Genomic DNA, 27,289 nt, shown 5'->3' on the forward strand with positions numbered 1-27,289 from the left:
GAGTGACGGAGTGTTGCATCAGATGACTTGGCCTCCACAATCCCCCAACCTAAACCAAATTGAGATGTTTTGAGATGAGTAGGACCGCAGAGTAAAGGAAAAACAGCCTATTTTACCAAGAAGGAGAGTGACGGAGTGCTGCATCAGATGACTTGGCCTCCACAATCCCCCAACCTAAACCAAATTGAGATGTTTTGAGATGAGTAGGACCGCAGAGTAAAGGAAAAACAGCCAACAAGTGCTCAGCATATGTGGGAACTCCTTCAAGACTGTTGGAAAAGCATTCCAGGTGAAGTTGGTTGAGAGAATGCCAAGAGTGTGCACAGCTGTCATCAAGGCAAGGGTGGCTATTTGAAGAATCTCAAATATATGATATGTTTTGATAAATTTCACACTTTTTTGGTTACTACATGATTCCATTTGTGTTATTTCATAGTTTTGATGTCTTCACTATTATTCAACAATGTAGAAAATAGTAAAAATAAAGAAAAACCCTTGAATGAGTAGGTTTTCTAATAGCAATAAGGCACCTCCTGAGGTTTGTGGTATATGGCCAATATACCACCCCTCCTTGGGCCTTATTGCTTAAATAACCCATATCTCTTTTATAACAGGATATGATCATTGACTATATGAAAATGCATGTATGAATGAGTCTGATTTACCGTTTTCAATGGCAGGTTCACCTTCTGAAGCCGGATGAGGTTCCCAAAGCGTGCTGCGCACCCACCAAACTCAGTCCCATCTCTGTACTCTTCTACGATGACAACAACAACGTGATACTAAAGAAGCATCGCAACATGGTGGTCAAGACCTGTGGATGCCTGTGACACCAGTGGGAGCCCATCTATCTATTCTACATCATTTTAATCATCTTAATTGCCATTGTTCCAAAAGATACAAACAGGGTAATATAACGTGCAACCAGCAGTTGATAGCAATAATCTGTCAATATGCTGATAAATAGTATGTATCTAATATATTGATTTTGAGTCTGAGAGTGGTATATGAACAACACCCATTGGACTTATAACCATACTTCACTTTTGATTAACTAAACTATTCAAATCTAGAGAGCATGACGCTTGCAACGCCAGGGCAGTGGGTTCGATTCCCATCACCACCCATACATAAACGACAGCCGCTTTTATTGTAAGTCGCTTTGGATAAAAGCGTCTGATGAATCACATATATTCTTTTTATATATTCACTTACAATGAAGAGAGAAAAAGGCTCAATTCAAGAGGGAGCTACGAAATTCATGTCCAAAAGTCATTTTCTTTGCCTGATGTCATTAGAAATTACATAGAATTAAACATTAGCTTGTTCTCTACAATATTATAACATTAATATACTTGTACTTGACAGTGTTGATGAAATAATAACGATCATTTGCTGTGACCATTGCTAGTTTAGACTGCACCGCACTTGGTTGTAAGTGTTCCATATTTGGTGTTGTGAGGTTCAATTCTCAGAGTAAATCGTCGGTAACTTTTCAACCATATATGGTAGAGACATTTGGTTTCGACTATTGTTTTCTGACATAATGTTCTATTGATTGGGCATATTTGTAAACCTTGAATGAATTAAGAATTTTATGGGTGTACACCCTATATATTTTTGGCTATTTTGCCACCAGATGCTTTCCTATATCGTTGGTATAATATAAAATACAAATACCAAATATTGTGTTTTATAAAGTCACTAGCTATGTTGGAAGAATGAGAAAAACAAGGTGATTTTTAAAAATTGTGTTGTTTAACTCCTGAAAGTCTAGTCTTTGCCACAGTGGGCTATAAAGTCTGGATTGTGTATGTCATTGTGTATGTGGATTGTGGATTGTGTATGTCACTCAGAGGGTGAATCGGCAAGACAAAAGATTTAACTGCCTTTGAACGGGGTATGGTAGTAGGTGCCAGGCGCACCGGGTTAAGTGTCACAAGAACTGCAAAACTGCTGTTTTTTTCATGCTCAACAGTTTCCCATGTGTATCAAGAATGGTCCACCACCCAAAGGACGTCCAGCCAACTTGACACATGGGCCAGCATCCTTGTGGAAGGCTTAGGGCAGCTTGTAGAGTCCATGCCCCGACGAATTGAGGCTGTTCTGAGGGAAAAAGGGTGTGCAACTCAATATTAGGAAGATGTTCCTAATGTTTTGTGCACTCAGTGTATGTAGTCCTACATGTTTTTAAATAGTACAGTATCACAAACCACAGTACAAAACCATATAAAGTGTGGCCCTGTAGGATCTTTAAATCAACTAAAAGTTGTTTTTTATTTCCAAATGCAGATAAAACAGCATCATTGTTCATCTAATATTAGCATTATAACTCTAGGAAGAGGAAATGGTCATAAAATCAAATAAATGAAAAGACGGAAACCAAAATGTTTTTGAACTACAACTTGTTTTATTTAAAAATGTCAAATTCAGTGCAAAGTAATGTAGTGCATTGGTGTCTAGATCCCTGTTGGGTGGCAAAGTGTCACAAGAATCCTGTGGGGAGAGAAAACAAGAGAATACATTAAATGAATGGGTGTTAACTAATCAGGGTACAACAAAGCACTTCAAGTCCTCAATTCCTTCAAAAGAGAGAAGGAGAAAGGAGTATGGTCCCTGCAGTAGGACTACATGCTGGCCATGAGGTTCTCCAAGTGGTACTCCAGGAGGCTGGAGAGCTCAGTGACCAGAGACTCTGGGTTAAAGTACCAGGCCAGCTGCTGGCCAAACATGTCATCAAGCAGAGCCATCAGCCCGCCCTGAAGAGAACACCACACAACACATAGAAAATGGCTCGGAGTTACTAGCTTATCAAGAGGAGAGAGACAATTAGAAATAGTCCCCCTAAAATGGCATTGGAACCTGGTTAACCATGAATAAGGAAGTAAAAAGGAAGTACACTAAGAATATGGAAGTAAACAGGAAGTAACCTATTGACTCTTACATTGAGCAGCAGCAGGTATCTGTCAGCCTCTGGCTCCATGTTGGCAGCAGTGGGCAGGAAGGAGTACAGGAGAGCGTACAGACGCTCCACGAACCCACCAGGGTGCTAAAGGAAACAAAGGAGGAGAAAAGAGGAGAGAATAGAAGAGAAGAGGAATTTAAGTGAAACTGCTAATAGAGATATCAAAACATGTACCAGTGAGATGCTACTTACCACCATCAGGGACTTCTGAGCTGTCATTAACCCAAACAGCACCAGCTCAAAGAGGACATCTATCATGTTCACATGATGGATCTAGGACAAGAAAACACATTTGGAGAAAATAGGAATGATTTCATATAGATCAGCTACTGTGATGTATAAAAGACACGCATGTGGAAGAACTCAGTGAGACTTGAAAGAGTTAATGAACTCACCTTTGCCTCAGCCAGCTCCCTCTCAATGTCATTCCGCTTGGAGGGGTCACTCAGGTAGTCCACAAAGTCCGTATAGGTACGGAGGAACTTGGCCTCGTCCTATGACAAAGAAAAGAGCATCTTAGTGAACAGAACACATATCCCCTCAGGGATGCTCTCTTTCCCTTGAAAGAGAATGAGTTAGTGAGTTACCATGTGGTTGGCCTGAACCAGTGCGCCCAGGAGGACCTTTCCCGCCACAAACAGATGGTTCCTGCTCAGGGTGGAACCAAGCAGGGTCTAGGGAAGAGGGAAGAGTTAGGGTGAGACATCTTCCTCTAGGAGACAGAACAAGAAGTCACAGAGAGAAAAAGAAAAGTGGGTCCACTCACAGTGAAGGCCTGGCGCAGGGAGACGAGCCTCAAGGCGATGTCCTCCACTCTCTTGGTGGTAAGGTAGAGGCTGTGAAAGGGAGGGAATGGAGCATGTCAACCATTAGAGTCAATGGGGGATAACAGCATTATGACCACTATCCTTCAGCATCTCACAAGCCCAGACTACACAGACATTTAGAGGAACTCACTTTAGCAGAGGAACCTCCCTCTCCTCAGGCAGCAGGTCCTCCTCCCAGCCCTACGACAACAAAACAAGCATTCAAAATCAGTGACCAATGACATGACAAACAATCGGTCAATGGAAGGATCGTAATGCTCCTAGTCAATAGTATGTGTGTGTAACGTCTGACCTCATAGCAGTTGTGGCCCTCAGGCTCTGGGTCAGTGAACTGCTGAGTGGTGGGCGTAGAGAAGGAGGCAGCCTCTGACCACGCTGAAGAGGAGAGAAGCCCGTCCAGCCCCATGTGGAGAGTGGCGTACACCACTGAGACATCAGTCTGCTGCTCAAAACACACACAACACACCTGTTTACCACACACCTTTTATTAGAAAACACAGCAAATCTAATGCAAAAATGCCCAGTAATGTCTAGTCTATATACATAGGAAATCGTTTATTTACCTGGTAGCAGCCAAGCGTCACGTCCACAGACGTCTCGTGGCGGAGGTGAGACGCATAGTAGGTCACCCTGCCAGCCACACGCTGACAGAGAGAGAATACATGTTAAGGCCAAATGGAATAAGTGAAGAAAAGCCTTATCTAATACTATTTCAGTAGTATTTACGTCTTACCTGGATCCAAGTGATGGACTGCACTTTGGTGGCACAGTAGTGGATGCCCTCTGGATTAAGCCTGGCTGTCTCCTTGGAGATGGCCCACACCAGTTGAGTCTCCAGGCCTCTCACCCTACTCACGTGGTGCATCCTCACCACCACCTGCTGTTGAGATAAACAACAAGACAACATCAACAAAACCACTTCAGCAATTGCTGTGACACATTTCCATCAAGATCAAATGACTGACAATGTAGATTAGGATTAGGTAGTTACAAAGACACATACCTGGGATCCCCCACGCATGTAGGTGATGATGGGGCTGATGAACTGGAAAGTTCTCCAAGCTTTAACCACCGGACCGGCATTGTTCTGCACATTACAATATATTCATGTTGGAAACAGTAAACATTGTAACCGTGATGTGACTGTGTGTGGGGGGGGGGGGGGGGGGGTCTCTTACCCTGATCACAACAGGCCCACAGTACAGGGGGCTGAACCTAATCGGAATCAACTGCCAATTGCCAGTGGCCTCCTAAAGCAGAAAGCAGACAAGAGATTTGTTTCATGTCAAAGAGACACAACTTGAATATCTGGGATATTTTTCAAACATAAAACCCCAAACTTTCAGAAAATTGTACCTCAAGGATAGTCTGCACATCTGGCACATCCTCAAGGATGATAGCAGCATTCTGGACATCAAGGAGGTCTGGCAGCTGTGGAACATCTGGCAAATCATCCAATGGCACATCCAACTGGACCTCATCCAGGACAGTTGTTTCTAAAATTAGGAACATTGGAATATAAAAGGAACAGGACATTAGGACATAAAACGTAGCAAGATTACTAATACTAGCTAGCTAGGTAGCAAAAGTCAATCGCTTAGCAACAGTTACTGAAGTTAATGTTAGCTAGCAAGCTAGCTAGCTACAACATCTCTAGCACAAGCATTTTTGCCAAGTCTGAATTATAGAAATACACAACATTTCGCTAATTATAATTTCATTGTTAAACGCAGTAAAATAAGAGTTTTAAACTCCACATACCCTCTTTGCTGTCGCTGTCGCTGTTCACCTGTCGACGATCACGGACCCTGCAAAACAGAAAAGGACAAGAAAAACAAGCCACAAATGAATTTGAACAACCTGTCGACGCAGTAGGCCGCCGACGTCCACGCACTCTCTCCGACAATTTTGAAAAGCACCCAGGCATTTTCCAGTAGATTGTTCTATCTCAGGTGTCAAAAACCAATCAAGTTTGTTGTCAGCAGCAAACTGAAGTTGTTTTCGCACAGAAAACGTTCCATAGAACGTCGGTTAGATGTCTCTTGGCAACACACGTTCGAAAAGTATTGTTTACAAAATTGCCAACTGTGTCGCCATAGAAAAGAGTTTGGAATTCTATGATTCCCTTTAGAATCCGTTAAAATTGCTTGTCATCATTCTCATTACGTTGTGCTCCTTCGTAGCTCAGTTGATAGAGCATGACGCTTGCAACGCCAGGGCAGTGGGTTCGATTCCAATCACCACCCATACATAAACGACAGCCGCATTTATTGTAAGTCGCTTTGGATAAAAGCGTCTGATGAATCACATATATTCTTTTTATATATTCACTTACAATGTAGAGAGAAAAAGGCTCAATTCAAGAGGGAGCTACGAAATTCATGTCCAAAAGTCGTTTTCTTTGCCTGATGTCATTAGAAATTACATAGAATTAAACTTGTTCTCTACAATATTATAACATTAATATACTTGTACTTGACAGTGTTGATGAAATAATAACGATCATTTGCTGTGACCATTGCTAGTTTAGACTGCACCGCACTTGGTTGTAAGTGTTCCATATTTGGTGTTGTGAGGTTAAATTCTCAGAGTAAATCGTCGGCAACTTTTCAACCATATATGGTAGAGACATTTGGTTTCGACTATTGTTTTCTGACATAATGTTCTATTGATTGGGCATATTTGTAAAAAACCTTGAATGAATTAAGAATTTTATGGGTGTACATTTATATTATATATTTTGGCTATTTTGCCACCAGATGCTTTCCTATATCGTTGGTATAATATAAAATACAAATACCAAATATTGTGTTTTATAAAGTCACTAGCTATGTTGGAAGAATGAGACAAACAAGGTGATTTAAAAAAAAATGGTGTTGTTTAACTCCTGAAAGTCTTTGCCACAGTGGGCTATAAAGTCTTTTGGAGGACATATTGACCAAATTCAGACAAGGGGGGCCACAGCCCACGGAAAAAAGTGCTGAAGGCTCTACACTACCGGTCAAAAGTTTTAGAACACCTACTCATTCAAGGGTTTTTCTTTATTTTAACTATTTTCTACACTGGAGAAAAATAGTGAAGACATCAAAACGATGAAATAACACATATGGAATCATGTAGTAACCAAAAAAGTGTTAAACAAATCCAAATATATTTTAGATTCTTCAAAGTAGCCACCCTTTGCCTTGATGACAGCTTTGCACACTCTTGGCATTCTCTCAACCACCTTAATGAGAAAATCACCTGGAATGCATTTCAATTAAAAGGTGTGCCTTCTTAAAAGTGGAATTTCTTTCCTTTTTAATGAGTTTGACTCAATCAATTGTGTCGTGACAAGGTGGGGGGGTATACAGAAGATAGCCCTGTTTGGTAAAATACCATGTCCATATTATGTAAAGAACAGCTCAAATAAGCAAAGAGAAACAACAGTCCATCATTACTTTATGACATGAAGGTCAGTTAATACGGAATATTTCAAGTGTAGTTGCAAAAACAATCAAGCGCTATGATGAAACTGGCTCTCATGAGGACCACCACAGCAATGGAAGACCCAGAGTTACCTCTGCTGCAGAGGATAAGTTCATTAGAGTTACCAGCCTCAGATATTGCCGCCCAAATAAATGCTTCACGGAGTTCAAGTAACTGACACATCTCAACATCAACTGTTCAGAGGAGACTGTGTGAATCAGGCCTTTATGGTTGAATTTCTGCAAAGAAACCACTATTAAAGGACACCAATAAGAAGAAGAGAATTACTTGGGCCTGGAAACACAATAAATTTGTCCTTTGGTCTGGATGCTCAAATTTGAGATTTTTGGTTCCAACTGCCATGTCTTTGTGAGATGCGGTGTGGGTGAACAGATGATCTCTGCATGTGTATTTCCTACCATAAAGCATGGAGGAGGAGGTGTTATGGTGTGGGGGTGCTTTGCTGTTGACACTGTCTGTGATTTTCTTTAGAATTCACACTTAACCAGCATGGCTACAACAGCATTCTGCAGCTATATGCAATCCCATCTGGTTTGGGCTTAGTGGGACTATCATTTGTTTTTATCAGTTATTATAAAAATATAAAACCAATTGTTTGTTACTTTTACACCTTTTCCATGATATCCAATTGGTAGTTACAGTCTTGTCTCATCGCTGCAACTCCCGTATGGACTCGGGAGAGGTGAAGGTTGAGAGCCGTGCGTCCTCCAAAACACAACCCAGCCAAGCGCCTGTTTAACCCGGAAGCCAGCCGCACCAATGATGTCGGAGGAAACACTATACACCTGGCAACCCTGTCAGCGTGCATTGCGCCCGGCTCGCCACAGGAGTCGGTAGAGCGCGATGGACAAGAACATCCCTGCCGGCCAAACCCTCCCCTAACCAGGACGACGCTGGGCCAATTGTGTGCCGCCCCATGGGTCTCCCGGTCACGGCCGGCTGCAACAGAGCCTGGACTCCAACCAGGATCTTTAACTGCACTACTTGCCTTAGACCACTGTGCCACTCAGGAGAATTCATTTGTTTTTCAACAGGACAATGACCCAACATACCTCCAGGCTGTGTAAGGACTATTTTACCAAGAAGGAGAGTGACGGAGTGTTGCATCAGATGACTTGGCCTCCACAATCCCCCAACCTAAACCAAATTGAGATGTTTTGAGATGAGTAGGACCGCAGAGTAAAGGAAAAACAGCCTATTTTACCAAGAAGGAGAGTGACGGAGTGCTGCATCAGATGACTTGGCCTCCACAATCCCCCAACCTAAACCAAATTGAGATGTTTTGAGATGAGTAGGACCGCAGAGTAAAGGAAAAACAGCCAACAAGTGCTCAGCATATGTGGGAACTCCTTCAAGACTGTTGGAAAAGCATTCCAGGTGAAGTTGGTTGAGAGAATGCCAAGAGTGTGCACAGCTGTCATCAAGGCAAGGGTGGCTATTTGAAGAATCTCAAATATATGATATGTTTTGATAAATTTCACACTTTTTTGGTTACTACATGATTCCATTTGTGTTATTTCATAGTTTTGATGTCTTCACTATTATTCAACAATGTAGAAAATAGTAAAAATAAAGAAAAACCCTTGAATGAGTAGGTTTTCTAATAGCAATAAGGCACCTCCTGAGGTTTGTGGTATATGGCCAATATACCACCCCTCCTTGGGCCTTATTGCTTAAATAACCCATATCTCTTTTATAACAGGATATGATCATTGACTATATGAAAATGCATGTATGAATGAGTCTGATTTACCGTTTTCAATGGCAGGTTCACCTTCTGAAGCCGGATGAGGTTCCCAAAGCGTGCTGCGCACCCACCAAACTCAGTCCCATCTCTGTACTCTTCTACGATGACAACAACAACGTGATACTAAAGAAGCATCGCAACATGGTGGTCAAGACCTGTGGATGCCTGTGACACCAGTGGGAGCCCATCTATCTATTCTACATCATTTTAATCATCTTAATTGCCATTGTTCCAAAAGATACAAACAGGGTAATATAACGTGCAACCAGCAGTTGATAGCAATAATCTGTCAATATGCTGATAAATAGTATGTATCTAATATATTGATTTTGAGTCTGAGAGTGGTATATGAACAACACCCATTGGACTTATAACCATACTTCACTTTTGATTAACTAAACTATTCAAATCTAGAGAGCATGACGCTTGCAACGCCAGGGCAGTGGGTTCGATTCCCATCACCACCCATACATAAACGACAGCCGCTTTTATTGTAAGTCGCTTTGGATAAAAGCGTCTGATGAATCACATATATTCTTTTTATATATTCACTTACAATGAAGAGAGAAAAAGGCTCAATTCAAGAGGGAGCTACGAAATTCATGTCCAAAAGTCATTTTCTTTGCCTGATGTCATTAGAAATTACATAGAATTAAACATTAGCTTGTTCTCTACAATATTATAACATTAATATACTTGTACTTGACAGTGTTGATGAAATAATAACGATCATTTGCTGTGACCATTGCTAGTTTAGACTGCACCGCACTTGGTTGTAAGTGTTCCATATTTGGTGTTGTGAGGTTCAATTCTCAGAGTAAATCGTCGGTAACTTTTCAACCATATATGGTAGAGACATTTGGTTTCGACTATTGTTTTCTGACATAATGTTCTATTGATTGGGCATATTTGTAAACCTTGAATGAATTAAGAATTTTATGGGTGTACACCCTATATATTTTTGGCTATTTTGCCACCAGATGCTTTCCTATATCGTTGGTATAATATAAAATACAAATACCAAATATTGTGTTTTATAAAGTCACTAGCTATGTTGGAAGAATGAGAAAAACAAGGTGATTTTTAAAAATTGTGTTGTTTAACTCCTGAAAGTCTAGTCTTTGCCACAGTGGGCTATAAAGTCTGGATTGTGTATGTCATTGTGTATGTGGATTGTGGATTGTGTATGTCACTCAGAGGGTGAATCGGCAAGACAAAAGATTTAACTGCCTTTGAACGGGGTATGGTAGTAGGTGCCAGGCGCACCGGGTTAAGTGTCACAAGAACTGCAAAACTGCTGTTTTTTTCATGCTCAACAGTTTCCCATGTGTATCAAGAATGGTCCACCACCCAAAGGACGTCCAGCCAACTTGACACATGGGCCAGCATCCTTGTGGAAGGCTTAGGGCAGCTTGTAGAGTCCATGCCCCGACGAATTGAGGCTGTTCTGAGGGAAAAAGGGTGTGCAACTCAATATTAGGAAGATGTTCCTAATGTTTTGTGCACTCAGTGTATGTAGTCCTACATGTTTTTAAATAGTACAGTATCACAAACCACAGTACAAAACCATATAAAGTGTGGCCCTGTAGGATCTTTAAATCAACTAAAAGTTGTTTTTTATTTCCAAATGCAGATAAAACAGCATCATTGTTCATCTAATATTAGCATTATAACTCTAGGAAGAGGAAATGGTCATAAAATCAAATAAATGAAAAGACGGAAACCAAAATGTTTTTGAACTACAACTTGTTTTATTTAAAAATGTCAAATTCAGTGCAAAGTAATGTAGTGCATTGGTGTCTAGATCCCTGTTGGGTGGCAAAGTGTCACAAGAATCCTGTGGGGAGAGAAAACAAGAGAATACATTAAATGAATGGGTGTTAACTAATCAGGGTACAACAAAGCACTTCAAGTCCTCAATTCCTTCAAAAGAGAGAAGGAGAAAGGAGTATGGTCCCTGCAGTAGGACTACATGCTGGCCATGAGGTTCTCCAAGTGGTACTCCAGGAGGCTGGAGAGCTCAGTGACCAGAGACTCTGGGTTAAAGTACCAGGCCAGCTGCTGGCCAAACATGTCATCAAGCAGAGCCATCAGCCCGCCCTGAAGAGAACACCACACAACACATAGAAAATGGCTCGGAGTTACTAGCTTATCAAGAGGAGAGAGACAATTAGAAATAGTCCCCCTAAAATGGCATTGGAACCTGGTTAACCATGAATAAGGAAGTAAAAAGGAAGTACACTAAGAATATGGAAGTAAACAGGAAGTAACCTATTGACTCTTACATTGAGCAGCAGCAGGTATCTGTCAGCCTCTGGCTCCATGTTGGCAGCAGTGGGCAGGAAGGAGTACAGGAGAGCGTACAGACGCTCCACGAACCCACCAGGGTGCTAAAGGAAACAAAGGAGGAGAAAAGAGGAGAGAATAGAAGAGAAGAGGAATTTAAGTGAAACTGCTAATAGAGATATCAAAACATGTACCAGTGAGATGCTACTTACCACCATCAGGGACTTCTGAGCTGTCATTAACCCAAACAGCACCAGCTCAAAGAGGACATCTATCATGTTCACATGATGGATCTAGGACAAGAAAACACATTTGGAGAAAATAGGAATGATTTCATATAGATCAGCTACTGTGATGTATAAAAGACACGCATGTGGAAGAACTCAGTGAGACTTGAAAGAGTTAATGAACTCACCTTTGCCTCAGCCAGCTCCCTCTCAATGTCATTCCGCTTGGAGGGGTCACTCAGGTAGTCCACAAAGTCCGTATAGGTACGGAGGAACTTGGCCTCGTCCTATGACAAAGAAAAGAGCATCTTAGTGAACAGAACACATATCCCCTCAGGGATGCTCTCTTTCCCTTGAAAGAGAATGAGTTAGTGAGTTACCATGTGGTTGGCCTGAACCAGTGCGCCCAGGAGGACCTTTCCCGCCACAAACAGATGGTTCCTGCTCAGGGTGGAACCAAGCAGGGTCTAGGGAAGAGGGAAGAGTTAGGGTGAGACATCTTCCTCTAGGAGACAGAACAAGAAGTCACAGAGAGAAAAAGAAAAGTGGGTCCACTCACAGTGAAGGCCTGGCGCAGGGAGACGAGCCTCAAGGCGATGTCCTCCACTCTCTTGGTGGTAAGGTAGAGGCTGTGAAAGGGAGGGAATGGAGCATGTCAACCATTAGAGTCAATGGGGGATAACAGCATTATGACCACTATCCTTCAGCATCTCACAAGCCCAGACTACACAGACATTTAGAGGAACTCACTTTAGCAGAGGAACCTCCCTCTCCTCAGGCAGCAGGTCCTCCTCCCAGCCCTACGACAACAAAACAAGCATTCAAAATCAGTGACCAATGACATGACAAACAATCGGTCAATGGAAGGATCGTAATGCTCCTAGTCAATAGTATGTGTGTGTAACGTCTGACCTCATAGCAGTTGTGGCCCTCAGGCTCTGGGTCAGTGAACTGCTGAGTGGTGGGCGTAGAGAAGGAGGCAGCCTCTGACCACGCTGAAGAGGAGAGAAGCCCGTCCAGCCCCATGTGGAGAGTGGCGTACACCACTGAGACATCAGTCTGCTGCTCAAAACACACACAACACACCTGTTTACCACACACCTTTTATTAGAAAACACAGCAAATCTAATGCAAAAATGCCCAGTAATGTCTAGTCTATATACATAGGAAATCGTTTATTTACCTGGTAGCAGCCAAGCGTCACGTCCACAGACGTCTCGTGGCGGAGGTGAGACGCATAGTAGGTCACCCTGCCAGCCACACGCTGACAGAGAGAGAATACATGTTAAGGCCAAATGGAATAAGTGAAGAAAAGCCTTATCTAATACTATTTCAGTAGTATTTACGTCTTACCTGGATCCAAGTGATGGACTGCACTTTGGTGGCACAGTAGTGGATGCCCTCTGGATTAAGCCTGGCTGTCTCCTTGGAGATGGCCCACACCAGTTGAGTCTCCAGGCCTCTCACCCTACTCACGTGGTGCATCCTCACCACCACCTGCTGTTGAGATAAACAACAAGACAACATCAACAAAACCACTTCAGCAATTGCTGTGACACATTTCCATCAAGATCAAATGACTGACAATGTAGATTAGGATTAGGTAGTTACAAAGACACATACCTGGGATCCCCCACGCATGTAGGTGATGATGGGGCTGATGAACTGGAAAGTTCTCCAAGCTTTAACCACCGGACCGGCATTGTTCTGCACATTACAATATATTCATGTTGGAAACAGTAAACATTGTAACCGTGATGTGACTGTGTGTGGGGGGGGGGGGGGGGGGGGGCTCTTACCCTGATCACAACAGGCCCACAGTACAGGGGGCTGAACCTAATCGGAATCAACTGCCAATTGCCAGTGGCCTCCTAAAGCAGAAAGCAGACAAGAGATTTGTTTCATGTCAAAGAGACACAACTTGAATATCTGGGATATTTTTCAAACATAAAACCCCAAACTTTCAGAAAATTGTACCTCAAGGATAGTCTGCACATCTGGCACATCCTCAAGGATGATAGCAGCATTCTGGACATCAAGGAGGTCTGGCAGCTGTGGAACATCTGGCAAATCATCCAATGGCACATCCAACTGGACCTCATCCAGGACAGTTGTTTCTAAAATTAGGAACATTGGAATATAAAAGGAACAGGACATTAGGACATAAAACGTAGCAAGATTACTAATACTAGCTAGCTAGGTAGCAAAAGTCAATCGCTTAGCAACAGTTACTGAAGTTAATGTTAGCTAGCAAGCTAGCTAGCTACAACATCTCTAGCACAAGCATTTTTGCCAAGTCTGAATTATAGAAATACACAACATTTCGCTAATTATAATTTCATTGTTAAACGCAGTAAAATAAGAGTTTTAAACTCCACATACCCTCTTTGCTGTCGCTGTCGCTGTCCACCTGTCGACGATCACGGACCCTGCAAAACAGAAAAGGACAAGAAAAACAAGCCACAAATGAATTTGAACAACCTGTCGACGCAGTAGGCCGCCGACGTCCACGCACTCTCTCCGACAATTTTGAAAAGCACCCAGGCATTTTCCAGTAGATTGTTCTATCTCAGGTGTCAAAAACCAATCAAGTTTGTTGTCAGCAGCAAACTGAAGTTGTTTTCGCACAGAAAACGTTCCATAGAACGTCGGTTAGATGTCTCTTGGCAACACACGTTCGAAAAGTATTGTTTACAAAATTGCCAACTGTGTCGCCATAGAAAAGAGTTTGGAATTCTATGATTCCCTTTAGAATCCGTTAAAATTGCTTGTCATCATTCTCATTACGTTGTGCTCCTTCGTAGCTCAGTTGATAGAGCATGACGCTTGCAACGCCAGGGCAGTGGGTTCGATTCCAATCACCACCCATACATAAACGACAGCCGCATTTATTGTAAGTCGCTTTGGATAAAAGCGTCTGATGAATCACATATATTCTTTTTATATATTCACTTACAATGTAGAGAGAAAAAGGCTCAATTCAAGAGGGAGCTACGAAATTCATGTCCAAAAGTCGTTTTCTTTGCCTGATGTCATTAGAAATTACATAGAATTAAACTTGTTCTCTACAATATTATAACATTAATATACTTGTACTTGACAGTGTTGATGAAATAATAACGATCATTTGCTGTGACCATTGCTAGTTTAGACTGCACCGCACTTGGTTGTAAGTGTTCCATATTTGGTGTTGTGAGGTTAAATTCTCAGAGTAAATCGTCGGCAACTTTTCAACCATATATGGTAGAGACATTTGGTTTCGACTATTGTTTTCTGACATAATGTTCTATTGATTGGGCATATTTGTAAAAAACCTTGAATGAATTAAGAATTTTATGGGTGTACATTTATATTATATATTTTGGCTATTTTGCCACCAGATGCTTTCCTATATCGTTGGTATAATATAAAATACAAATACCAAATATTGTGTTTTATAAAGTCACTAGCTATGTTGGAAGAATGAGACAAACAAGGTGATTTAAAAAAAAATGGTGTTGTTTAACTCCTGAAAGTCTTTGCCACAGTGGGCTATAAAGTCTTTTGGAGGACATATTGACCAAATTCAGACAAGGGGGGCCACAGCCCACGGAAAAAAGTGCTGAAGGCTCTACACTACCGGTCAAAAGTTTTAGAACACCTACTCATTCAAGGGTTTTTCTTTATTTTAACTATTTTCTACACTGGAGAAAAATAGTGAAGACATCAAAACGATGAAATAACACATATGGAATCATGTAGTAACCAAAAAAGTGTTAAACAAATCCAAATATATTTTAGATTCTTCAAAGTAGCCACCCTTTGCCTTGATGACAGCTTTGCACACTCTTGGCATTCTCTCAACCACCTTAATGAGAAAATCACCTGGAATGCATTTCAATTAAAAGGTGTGCCTTCTTAAAAGTGGAATTTCTTTCCTTTTTAATGAGTTTGACTCAATCAATTGTGTCGTGACAAGGTGGGGGGGTATACAGAAGATAGCCCTGTTTGGTAAAATACCATGTCCATATTATGTAAAGAACAGCTCAAATAAGCAAAGAGAAACAACAGTCCATCATTACTTTATGACATGAAGGTCAGTTAATACGGAATATTTCAAGTGTAGTTGCAAAAACAATCAAGCGCTATGATGAAACTGGCTCTCATGAGGACCACCACAGCAATGGAAGACCCAGAGTTACCTCTGCTGCAGAGGATAAGTTCATTAGAGTTACCAGCCTCAGATATTGCCGCCCAAATAAATGCTTCACGGAGTTCAAGTAACTGACACATCTCAACATCAACTGTTCAGAGGAGACTGTGTGAATCAGGCCTTTATGGTTGAATTTCTGCAAAGAAACCACTATTAAAGGACACCAATAAGAAGAAGAAAATTACTTGGGCCTGGAAACACAACAAATTTGTCCTTTGGTCTGGATGCTCAAATTTGAGATTTTTGGTTCCAACTGCCATGTCTTTGTGAGATGCGGTGTGGGTGAACAGATGATCTCTGCATGTGTATTTCCTACCATAAAGCATGGAGGAGGAGGTGTTATGGTGTGGGGGTGCTTTGCTGTTGACACTGTCTGTGATTTTCTTTAGAATTCACACTTAACCAGCATGGCTACAACAGCATTCTGCAGCTATATGCAATCCCATCTGGTTTGGGCTTAGTGGGACTATCATTTGTTTTTATCAGTTATTATAAAAATATAAAACCAATTGTTTGTTACTTTTACACCTTTTCCATGATATCCAATTGGTAGTTACAGTCTTGTCTCATCGCTGCAACTCCCGTATGGACTCGGGAGAGGTGAAGGTTGAGAGCCGTGCGTCCTCCAAAACACAACCCAGCCAAGCGCCTGTTTAACCCGGAAGCCAGCCGCACCAATGTGTCGGAGGAAACACTATACACCTGGCAACCCTGTCAGCGTGCATTGCGCCCGGCTCGCCACAGGAGTCGGTAGAGCGCGATGGACAAGAACATCCCTGCCGGCCAAACCCTCCCCTAACCAGGACGACGCTGGGCCAATTGTGTGCCGCCCCATGGGTCTCCCGGTCACGGCCGGCTGCAACAGAGCCTGGACTCCAACCAGGATCTTTAACTGCACTACTTGCCTTAGACCACTGTGCCACTCAGGAGAATTCATTTGTTTTTCAACAGGACAATGACCCAACATACCTCCAGGCTGTGTAAGGACTATTTTACCAAGAAGGAGAGTGACGGAGTGTTGCATCAGATGACTTGGCCTCCACAATCCCCCAACCTAAACCAAATTGAGATGTTTTGAGATGAGTAGGGCCGCAGAGTAAAGGAAAAACAGCCTATTTTACCAAGAAGGAGAGTGACGGAGTGCTGCATCAGATGACTTGGCCTCCACAATCCCCCAACCTAAACCAAATTGAGATGTTTTGAGATGAGTAGGACCGCAGAGTAAAGGAAAAACAGCCAACAAGTGCTCAGCATATGTGGGAACTCCTTCAAGACTGTTGGAAAAGCATTCCAGGTGAAGTTGGTTGAGAGAATGCCAAGAGTGTGCACAGCTGTCATCAAGGCAAGGGTGGCTATTTGAAGAATCTCAAATATATGATATGTTTTGATAAATTTCACACTTTTTTGGTTACTACATGATTCCATTTGTGTTATTTCATAGTTTTGATGTCTTCACTATTATTCAACAATGTAGAAAATAGTAAAAATAAAGAAAAACCCTTGAATGAGTAGGTTTTCTAATAGCAATAAGGCACCTCCTGAGGTTTGTGGTATATGGCCAATATACCACCCCTCCTTGGGCCTTATTGCTTAAATAACCCATATCTCTTTTATAACAGGATATGATCATTGACTATATGAAAATGCATGTATGAATGAGTCTGATTTACCGTTTTCAATGGCAGGTTCACCTTCTGAAGCCGGATGAGGTTCCCAAAGCGTGCTGCGCACCCACCAAACTCAGTCCCATCTCTGTACTCTTCTACGATGACAACAACAACGTGATACTAAAGAAGCATCGCAACATGGTGGTCAAGACCTGTGGATGCCTGTGACACCAGTGGGAGCCCATCTATCTATTCTACATCATTTTAATCATCTTAATTGCCATTGTTCCAAAAGATACAAACAGGGTAATATAACGTGCAACCAGCAGTTGATAGCAATAATCTGTCAATATGCTGATAAATAGTATGTATCTAATATATTGATTTTGAGTCTGAGAGTGGTATATGAACAACACCCATTGGACTTATAACCATACTTCACTTTTGATTAACTAAACTATTCAAATCTAGAGAGCATGACGCTTGCAACGCCAGGGCAGTGGGTTCGATTCCCATCACCACCCATACATAAACGACAGCCGCTTTTATTGTAAGTCGCTTTGGATAAAAGCGTCTGATGAATCACATATATTCTTTTTATATATTCACTTACAATGAAGAGAGAAAAAGGCTCAATTCAAGAGGGAGCTACGAAATTCATGTCCAAAAGTCATTTTCTTTGCCTGATGTCATTAGAAATTACATAGAATTAAACATTAGCTTGTTCTCTACAATATTATAACATTAATATACTTGTACTTGACAGTGTTGATGAAATAATAACGATCATTTGCTGTGACCATTGCTAGTTTAGACTGCACCGCACTTGGTTGTAAGTGTTCCATATTTGGTGTTGTGAGGTTCAATTCTCAGAGTAAATCGTCGGTAACTTTTCAACCATATATGGTAGAGACATTTGGTTTCGACTATTGTTTTCTGACATAATGTTCTATTGATTGGGCATATTTGTAAACCTTGAATGAATTAAGAATTTTATGGGTGTACACCCTATATATTTTTGGCTATTTTGCCACCAGATGCTTTCCTATATCGTTGGTATAATATAAAATACAAATACCAAATATTGTGTTTTATAAAGTCACTAGCTATGTTGGAAGAATGAGAAAAACAAGGTGATTTTTAAAAATTGTGTTGTTTAACTCCTGAAAGTCTAGTCTTTGCCACAGTGGGCTATAAAGTCTGGATTGTGTATGTCATTGTGTATGTGGATTGTGTATGTCACTCAGAGGGTGAATCGGCAAGACAAAAGATTTAACTGCCTTTGAACGGGGTATGGTAGTAGGTGCCAGGCGCACCGGGTTAAGTGTCACAAGAACTGCAAAACTGCTGTTTTTTTCATGCTCAACAGTTTCCCATGTGTATCAAGAATGGTCCACCACCCAAAGGACGTCCAGCCAACTTGACACATGGGCCAGCATCCTTGTGGAAGGCTTAGGGCAGCTTGTAGAGTCCATGCCCCGACGAATTGAGGCTGTTCTGAGGGAAAAAGGGTGTGCAACTCAATATTAGGAAGATGTTCCTAATGTTTTGTGCACTCAGTGTATGTAGTCCTACATGTTTTTAAATAGTACAGTATCACAAACCACAGTACAAAACCATATAAAGTGTGGCCCTGTAGGATCTTTAAATCAACTAAAAGTTGTTTTTTATTTCCAAATGCAGATAAAACAGCATCATTGTTCATCTAATATTAGCATTATAACTCTAGGAAGAGGAAATGGTCATAAAATCAAATAAATGAAAAGACGGAAACCAAAATGTTTTTGAACTACAACTTGTTTTATTTAAAAATGTCAAATTCAGTGCAAAGTAATGTAGTGCATTGGTGTCTAGATCCCTGTTGGGTGGCAAAGTGTCACAAGAATCCTGTGGGGAGAGAAAACAAGAGAATACATTAAATGAATGGGTGTTAACTAATCAGGGTACAACAAAGCACTTCAAGTCCTCAATTCCTTCAAAAGAGAGAAGGAGAAAGGAGTATGGTCCCTGCAGTAGGACTACATGCTGGCCATGAGGTTCTCCAAGTGGTACTCCAGGAGGCTGGAGAGCTCAGTGACCAGAGACTCTGGGTTAAAGTACCAGGCCAGCTGGTGGCCAAACATGTCATCAAGCAGAGCCATCAGCCCGCCCTGAAGAGAACACCACACAACACATAGAAAATGGCTCGGAGTTACTAGCTTATCAAGAGGAGAGAGACAATTAGAAATAGTCCCCCTAAAATGGCATTGGAACCTGGTTAACCATGAATAAGGAAGTAAAAAGGAAGTACACTAAGAATATGGAAGTAAACAGGAAGTAACCTATTGACTCTTACATTGAGCAGCAGCAGGTATCTGTCAGCCTCTGGCTCCATGTTGGCAGCAGTGGGCAGGAAGGAGTACAGGAGAGCGTACAGACGCTCCACGAACCCACCAGGGTGCTAAAGGAAACAAAGGAGGAGAAAAGAGGAGAGAATAGAAGAGAAGAGGAATTTAAGTGAAACTGCTAATAGAGATATCAAAACATGTACCAGTGAGATGCTACTTACCACCATCAGGGACTTCTGAGCTGTCATTAACCCAAACAGCACCAGCTCAAAGAGGACATCTATCATGTTCACATGATGGATCTAGGACAAGAAAACACATTTGGAGAAAATAGGAATGATTTCATATAGATCAGCTACTGTGATGTATAAAAGACACGCATGTGGAAGAACTCAGTGAGACTTGAAAGAGTTAATGAACTCACCTTTGCCTCAGCCAGCTCCCTCTCAATGTCATTCCGCTTGGAGGGGTCACTCAGGTAGTCCACAAAGTCCGTATAGGTACGGAGGAACTTGGCCTCGTCCTATGACAAAGAAAAGAGCATCTTAGTGAACAGAACACATATCCCCTCAGGGATGCTCTCTTTCCCTTGAAAGAGAATGAGTTAGTGAGTTACCATGTGGTTGGCCTGAACCAGTGCGCCCAGGAGGACCTTTCCCGCCACAAACAGATGGTTCCTGCTCAGGGTGGAACCAAGCAGGGTCTAGGGAAGAGGGAAGAGTTAGGGTGAGACATCTTCCTCTAGGAGATAGAACAAGAAGTCACAGAGAGAAAAAGAAAAGTGGGTCCACTCACAGTGAAGGCCTGGCGCAGGGAGACGAGCCTCAAGGCGATGTCCTCCACTCTCTTGGTGGTAAGGTAGAGGCTGTGAAAGGGAGGGAATGGAGCATGTCAACCATTAGAGTCAATGGGGGATAACAGCATTATGACCACTATCCTTCAGCATCTCACAAGCCCAGACTACACAGACATTTAGAGGAACTCACTTTAGCAGAGGAACCTCCCTCTCCTCAGGCAGCAGGTCCTCCTCCCAGCCCTACGACAACAAAACAAGCATTCAAAATCAGTGACCAATGACATGACAAACAATCGGTCAATGGAAGGATCGTAATGCTCCTAGTCAATAGTATGTGTGTGTAACGTCTGACCTCATAGCAGTTGTGGCCCTCAGGCTCTGGGTCAGTGAACTGCTGAGTGGTGGGCGTAGAGAAGGAGGCAGCCTCTGACCACGCTGAAGAGGAGAGAAGCCCGTCCAGCCCCATGTGGAGAGTGGCGTACACCACTGAGACATCAGTCTGCTGCTCAAAACACACACAACACACCTGTTTACCACACACCTTTTATTAGAAAACACAGCAAATCTAATGCAAAAATGCCCAGTAATGTCTAGTCTATATACATAGGAAATCGTTTATTTACCTGGTAGCAGCCAAGCGTCACGTCCACAGACGTCTCGTGGCGGAGGTGAGACGCATAGTAGGTCACCCTGCCAGCCACACGCTGACAGAGAGAGAATACATGTTAAGGCCAAATGGAATAAGTGAAGAAAAGCCTTATCTAATACTATTTCAGTAGTATTTACGTCTTACCTGGATCCAAGTGATGGACTGCACTTTGGTGGCACAGTAGTGGATGCCCTCTGGATTAAGCCTGGCTGTCTCCTTGGAGATGGCCCACACCAGTTGAGTCTCCAGGCCTCTCACCCTACTCACGTGGTGCATCCTCACCACCACCTGCTGTTGAGATAAACAACAAGACAACATCAACAAAACCACTTCAGCAATTGCTGTGACACATTTCCATCAAGATCAAATGACTGACAATGTAGATTAGGATTAGGTAGTTACAAAGACACATACCTGGGATCCCCCACGCATGTAGGTGATGATGGGGCTGATGAACTGGAAAGTTCTCCAAGCTTTAACCACCGGACCGGCATTGTTCTGCACATTACAATATATTCATGTTGGAAACAGTAAACATTGTAACCGTGATGTGACTGTGTGTGGGGGGGGGGGGGGGGGGGCTCTTACCCTGATCACAACAGGCCCACAGTACAGGGGGCTGAACCTAATCGGAATCAACTGCCAATTGCCAGTGGCCTCCTAAAGCAGAAAGCAGACAAGAGATTTGTTTCATGTCAAAGAGACACAACTTGAATATCTGGGATATTTTTCAAACATAAAACCCCAAACTTTCAGAAAATTGTACCTCAAGGATAGTCTGCACATCTGGCACATCCTCAAGGATGATAGCAGCATTCTGGACATCAAGGAGGTCTGGCAGCTGTGGAACATCTGGCAAATCATCCAATGGCACATCCAACTGGACCTCATCCAGGACAGTTGTTTCTAAAATTAGGAACATTGGAATATAAAAGGAACAGGACATTAGGACATAAAACGTAGCAAGATTACTAATACTAGCTAGCTAGGTAGCAAAAGTCAATCGCTTAGCAACAGTTACTGAAGTTAATGTTAGCTAGCAAGCTAGCTAGCTACAACATCTCTAGCACAAGCATTTTTGCCAAGTCTGAATTATAGAAATACACAACATTTCGCTAATTATAATTTCATTGTTAAACGCAGTAAAATAAGAGTTTTAAACTCCACATACCCTCTTTGCTGTCGCTGTCGCTGTCCACCTGTCGACGATCACGGACCCTGCAAAACAGAAAAGGACAAGAAAAACAAGCCACAAATGAATTTGAACAACCTGTCGACGCAGTAGGCCGCCGACGTCCACGCACTCTCTCCGACAATTTTGAAAAGCACCCAGGCATTTTCCAGTAGATTGTTCTATCTCAGGTGTCAAAAACCAATCAAGTTTGTTGTCAGCAGCAAACTGAAGTTGTTTTCGCACAGAAAACGTTCCATAGAACGTCGGTTAGATGTCTCTTGGCAACACACGTTCGAAAAGTATTGTTTACAAAATTGCCAACTGTGTCGCCATAGAAAAGAGTTTGGAATTCTATGATTCCCTTTAGAATCCGTTAAAATTGCTTGTCATCATTCTCATTACGTTGTGCTCCTTCGTAGCTCAGTTGATAGAGCATGACGCTTGCAACGCCAGGGCAGTGGGTTCGATTCCAATCACCACCCATACATAAACGACAGCCGCATTTATTGTAAGTCGCTTTGGATAAAAGCGTCTGATGAATCACATATATTCTTTTTATATATTCACTTACAATGTAGAGAGAAAAAGGCTCAATTCAAGAGGGAGCTACGAAATTCATGTCCAAAAGTCGTTTTCTTTGCCTGATGTCATTAGAAATTACATAGAATTAAACTTGTTCTCTACAATATTATAACATTAATATACTTGTACTTGACAGTGTTGATGAAATAATAACGATCATTTGCTGTGACCATTGCTAGTTTAGACTGCACCGCACTTGGTTGTAAGTGTTCCATATTTGGTGTTGTGAGGTTAAATTCTCAGAGTAAATCGTCGGCAACTTTTCAACCATATATGGTAGAGACATTTGGTTTCGACTATTGTTTTCTGACATAATGTTCTATTGATTGGGCATATTTGTAAAAAACCTTGAATGAATTAAGAATTTTATGGGTGTAAATGTAACAGGGTTGGTTATGTTTCCACTTGCCTCTAAAGAAATGTGTATTTGATGTTCAAGCATTCTTATTGGTTAGTTCAACTCTGATGACAATAAGGGGTGTTGTGATTGGCCCCGCTTGCAGATAGGGGGAGATCGCGAACGTCAGGTCTTCCCAGTATGAAAATGTGATGCGAGGGGTAGGTCACGTTCTGAATACTGTTTTCTATTTTCTATTTTACAATGTGTACAAATTTGCTGTACGTTACTGATTTTATACATGTGTGGTTATATGGTACCTGTTAGGGATTGAGGGGCTTTCTGGGATGTGCTTTGGCATATGATTGCTGTAAATAATTGTGTTAGCTAGCATACACCGATGTCATGGTCACATAAGCCACGGCTAACACAGTTGTCTTCATGCTACAGATTTTGCCATCGACAGCCATCATCACTGTTAAGTCCTGCACAACTAACGTGCTGTTTCCCATTTAATCACAGGTATTTACACATGTTATATTTTGTATTGTATTTTTGTATTTTGTTCGCCCAGTATGAAAATGTGATGCGAGGGATTTTGCCATCGACAGCCATCATCACTGTTAAGTCCTGCACAACTAACGTGCTGTTTCCCATTTAATCACAGCAGAAATAAATGATGCTCAACTGGGACCACTGGCCGAAGTGATTTATTATTTTAAAACACAACGCATGGAGAGTACACTATACATCTGTTACATACATTTATATTATATATTTTGGCTATTTTGCCACCAGATGCTTTCCTATATCGTTGGTATAATATAAAATACAAATACCAAATATTGTGTTTTATAAAGTCACTAGCTATGTTGGAAGAATGAGACAAACAAGGTGATTTAAAAAAAAATTGTGTTTAACTCCTGAAAGTCTTTGCCACAGTGGGCTATAAAGTCTTTTGGAGGACATATTGACCAAATTCAGACAAGGGGGGCCACAGCCCACGGAAAAAAGTGCTGAAGGCTCTACACTACCGGTCAAAAGTTTTAGAACACCTACTCATTCAAGGGTTTTTCTTTATTTTAACTATTTTCTACACTGGAGAAAAATAGTGAAGACATCAAAACGATGAAATAACACATATGGAATCATGTAGTAACCAAAAAAGTGTTAAACAAATCCAAATATATTTTAGATTCTTCAAAGTAGCCACCCTTTGCCTTGATGACAGCTTTGCACACTCTTGGCATTCTCTCAACCACCTTAATGAGAAAATCACCTGGAATGCATTTCAATTAAAAGGTGTGCCTTCTTAAAAGTGGAATTTCTTTCCTTTTTAATGAGTTTGACTCAATCAATTGTGTCGTGACAAGGTGGGGGGGTATACAGAAGATAGCCCTGTTTGGTAAAATACCATGTCCATATTATGTAAAGAACAGCTCAAATAAGCAAAGAGAAACAACAGTCCATCATTACTTTATGACATGAAGGTCAGTTAATACGGAATATTTCAAGTGTAGTTGCAAAAACAATCAAGCGCTATGATGAAACTGGCTCTCATGAGGACCACCACAGCAATGGAAGACCCAGAGTTACCTCTGCTGCAGAGGATAAGTTCATTAGAGTTACCAGCCTCAGATATTGCCGCCCAAATAAATGCTTCACGGAGTTCAAGTAACTGACACATCTCAACATCAACTGTTCAGAGGAGACTGTGTGAATCAGGCCTTTATGGTTGAATTTCTGCAAAGAAACCACTATTAAAGGACACCAATAAGAAGAAGAGAATTACTTGGGCCTGGAAACACAATAAATTTGTCCTTTGGTCTGGATGCTCAAATTTGAGATTTTTGGTTCCAACTGCCATGTCTTTGTGAGATGCGGTGTGGGTGAACAGATGATCTCTGCATGTGTATTTCCTACCATAAAGCATGGAGGAGGAGGTGTTATGGTGTGGGGGTGCTTTGCTGTTGACACTGTCTGTGATTTTCTTTAGAATTCACACTTAACCAGCATGGCTACAACAGCATTCTGCAGCTATATGCAATCCCATCTGGTTTGGGCTTAGTGGGACTATCATTTGTTTTTATCAGTTATTATAAAAATATAAAACCAATTGTTTGTTACTTTTACACCTTTTCCATGATATCCAATTGGTAGTTACAGTCTTGTCTCATCGCTGCAACTCCCGTATGGACTCGGGAGAGGTGAAGGTTGAGAGCCGTGCGTCCTCCAAAACACAACCCAGCCAAGCGCCTGTTTAACCCGGAAGCCAGCCGCACCAATGATTCGGAGGAAACACTATACACCTGGCAACCCTGTCAGCGTGCATTGCGCCCGGCTCGCCACAGGAGTCGGTAGAGCGCGATGGACAAGAACATCCCTGCCGGCCAAACCCTCCCCTAACCAGGACGACGCTGGGCCAATTGTGTGCCGCCCCATGGGTCTCCCGGTCACGGCCGGCTGCAACAGAGCCTGGACTCCAACCAGGATCTTTAACTGCACTACTTGCCTTAGACCACTGTGCCACTCAGGAGAATTCATTTGTTTTTCAACAGGACAATGACCCAACATACCTCCAGGCTGTGTAAGGACTATTTTACCAAGAAGGAGAGTGACGGAGTGTTGCATCAGATGACTTGGCCTCCACAATCCCCCAACCTAAACCAAATTGAGATGTTTTGAGATGAGTAGGACCGCAGAGTAAAGGAAAAACAGCCTATTTTACCAAGAAGGAGAGTGACGGAGTGCTGCATCAGATGACTTGGCCTCCACAATCCCCCAACCTAAACCAAATTGAGATGTTTTGAGATGAGTAGGACCGCAGAGTAAAGGAAAAACAGCCAACAAGTGCTCAGCATATGTGGGAACTCCTTCAAGACTGTTGGAAAAGCATTCCAGGTGAAGTTGGTTGAGAGAATGCCAAGAGTGTGCACAGCTGTCATCAAGGCAAGGGTGGCTATTTGAAGAATCTCAAATATATGATATGTTTTGATAAATTTCACACTTTTTTGGTTACTACATGATTCCATTTGTGTTATTTCATAGTTTTGATGTCTTCACTATTATTCAACAATGTAGAAAATAGTAAAAATAAAGAAAAACCCTTGAATGAGTAGGTTTTCTAATAGCAATAAGGCACCTCCTGAGGTTTGTGGTATATGGCCAATATACCACCCCTCCTTGGGCCTTATTGCTTAAATAACCCATATCTCTTTTATAACAGGATATGATCATTGACTATATGAAAATGCATGTATGAATGAGTCTGATTTACCGTTTTCAATGGCAGGTTCACCTTCTGAAGCCGGATGAGGTTCCCAAAGCGTGCTGCGCACCCACCAAACTCAGTCCCATCTCTGTACTCTTCTACGATGACAACAACAACGTGATACTAAAGAAGCATCGCAACATGGTGGTCAAGACCTGTGGATGCCTGTGACACCAGTGGGAGCCCATCTATCTATTCTACATCATTTTAATCATCTTAATTGCCATTGTTCCAAAAGATACAAACAGGGTAATATAACGTGCAACCAGCAGTTGATAGCAATAATCTGTCAATATGCTGATAAATAGTATGTATCTAATATATTGATTTTGAGTCTGAGAGTGGTATATGAACAACACCCATTGGACTTATAACCATACTTCACTTTTGATTAACTAAACTATTCAAATCTAGAGAGCATGATGCTTGCAACGCCAGGGCAGTGGGTTCGATTCCCATCACCACCCATACATAAACGACAGCCGCTTTTATTGTAAGTCGCTTTGGATAAAAGCGTCTGATGAATCACATATATTCTTTTTATATATTCACTTACAATGAAGAGAGAAAAAGGCTCAATTCAAGAGGGAGCTACGAAATTCATGTCCAAAAGTCATTTTCTTTGCCTGATGTCATTAGAAATTACATAGAATTAAACATTAGCTTGTTCTCTACAATATTATAACATTAATATACTTGTACTTGACAGTGTTGATGAAATAATAACGATCATTTGCTGTGACCATTGCTAGTTTAGACTGCACCGCACTTGGTTGTAAGTGTTCCATATTTGGTGTTGTGAGGTTCAATTCT

The 27,289-nt window shown here is 41.8% G+C and overlaps 4 protein-coding genes across 7 annotated transcripts in view; 1 reads left to right on the forward strand and 3 right to left on the reverse strand.

The window, feature by feature from the left end:
* LOC139554575 (bone morphogenetic protein 8B-like) overlaps positions 1 to 26,891 on the forward strand; it is a 39,117-nt gene extending 12,226 nt beyond the window's left edge. The window contains exons 7-10 of one of the 4 annotated variants that reach the window (XR_011670860.1): positions 681 to 908; positions 9,050 to 9,277; positions 17,419 to 17,646; positions 26,498 to 26,891. Coding sequence is in view for 1 of the 4 variants with exons in the window: in XM_071367492.1 (XP_071223593.1) it covers positions 681 to 830 (150 nt within the window). In the remaining 3 variants the exon portion in view is untranslated. Of the gene's footprint in view, positions 1 to 680; positions 2,389 to 9,049; positions 9,278 to 17,418; positions 19,120 to 26,497 lie in introns of those variants that run through there. The other 3 variants (XR_011670861.1, XR_011670862.1, XM_071367492.1) reach the window with 3 other exon arrangements.
* LOC139554572 (uncharacterized) lies at positions 2,335 to 6,154 on the reverse strand. The gene is made up of 14 exons (XM_071367488.1): positions 5,554 to 6,154; positions 5,149 to 5,288; positions 4,971 to 5,042; positions 4,796 to 4,879; positions 4,526 to 4,672; positions 4,356 to 4,436; positions 4,085 to 4,234; positions 3,923 to 3,972; positions 3,732 to 3,801; positions 3,553 to 3,639; positions 3,361 to 3,459; positions 3,158 to 3,238; positions 2,945 to 3,049; positions 2,335 to 2,496 (listed from the first exon to the last, which is right to left on the reverse strand). The coding sequence occupies exons 1-14, from the start codon at positions 5,717 to 5,719 to the stop codon at positions 2,335 to 2,337; spliced, it is 1,494 nt and encodes a 497-aa protein (XP_071223589.1). The 5' UTR covers positions 5,720 to 6,154.
* On the reverse strand, positions 10,166 to 14,523 carry LOC139554571 (uncharacterized). The gene is made up of 14 exons (XM_071367487.1): positions 13,924 to 14,523; positions 13,519 to 13,658; positions 13,341 to 13,412; positions 13,165 to 13,248; positions 12,895 to 13,041; positions 12,725 to 12,805; positions 12,454 to 12,603; positions 12,292 to 12,341; positions 12,101 to 12,170; positions 11,922 to 12,008; positions 11,730 to 11,828; positions 11,527 to 11,607; positions 11,314 to 11,418; positions 10,166 to 10,865 (listed from the first exon to the last, which is right to left on the reverse strand). The coding sequence occupies exons 1-14, from the start codon at positions 14,087 to 14,089 to the stop codon at positions 10,704 to 10,706; spliced, it is 1,494 nt and encodes a 497-aa protein (XP_071223588.1). The 5' UTR covers positions 14,090 to 14,523; the 3' UTR covers positions 10,166 to 10,703.
* Positions 18,597 to 22,888, reverse strand: LOC139554574 (uncharacterized). The gene is made up of 14 exons (XM_071367491.1): positions 22,284 to 22,888; positions 21,879 to 22,018; positions 21,701 to 21,772; positions 21,527 to 21,610; positions 21,257 to 21,403; positions 21,087 to 21,167; positions 20,816 to 20,965; positions 20,654 to 20,703; positions 20,463 to 20,532; positions 20,284 to 20,370; positions 20,092 to 20,190; positions 19,889 to 19,969; positions 19,676 to 19,780; positions 18,597 to 19,227 (listed from the first exon to the last, which is right to left on the reverse strand). The coding sequence occupies exons 1-14, from the start codon at positions 22,447 to 22,449 to the stop codon at positions 19,066 to 19,068; spliced, it is 1,494 nt and encodes a 497-aa protein (XP_071223592.1). The 5' UTR covers positions 22,450 to 22,888; the 3' UTR covers positions 18,597 to 19,065.
* Positions 26,892 to 27,289: the final 398 nt, after the last annotated feature.

The sequence above is a fragment of the Salvelinus alpinus genome, chromosome 26 (genome assembly GCF_045679555.1).
Source record: "Salvelinus alpinus chromosome 26, SLU_Salpinus.1, whole genome shotgun sequence".
Classification (NCBI taxonomy): Eukaryota; Metazoa; Chordata; class Actinopteri; order Salmoniformes; family Salmonidae; genus Salvelinus; species Salvelinus alpinus.

Excerpts from the sequence above, each read along its gene's own strand:
- LOC139554574 (XM_071367491.1), bottom strand. The coding sequence starts at position 22,449 with ATGCCTGGGTGCTTTTCAAAATTGTCGGAGAGAGTGCGTGGACGTCGG. Across the intron at positions 20,533-20,653 it reads AGGGAGGTTCCTCTGCTAAA|CCTCTACCTTACCACCAAGA; the intron begins GTGAGTTCCTCT and ends TCCCTTTCACAG. Across the intron at positions 20,371-20,462 it reads CCCTGCGCCAGGCCTTCACT|ACCCTGCTTGGTTCCACCCT; the intron begins GTGAGTGGACCC and ends CCTCTTCCCTAG.
- LOC139554571 (XM_071367487.1), bottom strand. The coding sequence starts at position 14,089 with ATGCCTGGGTGCTTTTCAAAATTGTCGGAGAGAGTGCGTGGACGTCGG. Across the intron at positions 12,342-12,453 it reads AGGGCCACAACTGCTATGAG|GGCTGGGAGGAGGACCTGCT; the intron begins GTCAGACGTTAC and ends TTGTTGTCGTAG. Across the intron at positions 11,608-11,729 it reads GGGAGCTGGCTGAGGCAAAG|ATCCATCATGTGAACATGAT; the intron begins GTGAGTTCATTA and ends TTCTTGTCCTAG.
- LOC139554572 (XM_071367488.1), bottom strand. The coding sequence starts at position 5,719 with ATGCCTGGGTGCTTTTCAAAATTGTCGGAGAGAGTGCGTGGACGTCGG. Across the intron at positions 5,043-5,148 it reads ATGTGCAGACTATCCTTGAG|GAGGCCACTGGCAATTGGCA; the intron begins GTACAATTTTCT and ends TTTCTGCTTTAG. Across the intron at positions 4,880-4,970 it reads GTGGGCCTGTTGTGATCAGG|AACAATGCCGGTCCGGTGGT; the intron begins GTAAGAGACCCC and ends TGTAATGTGCAG.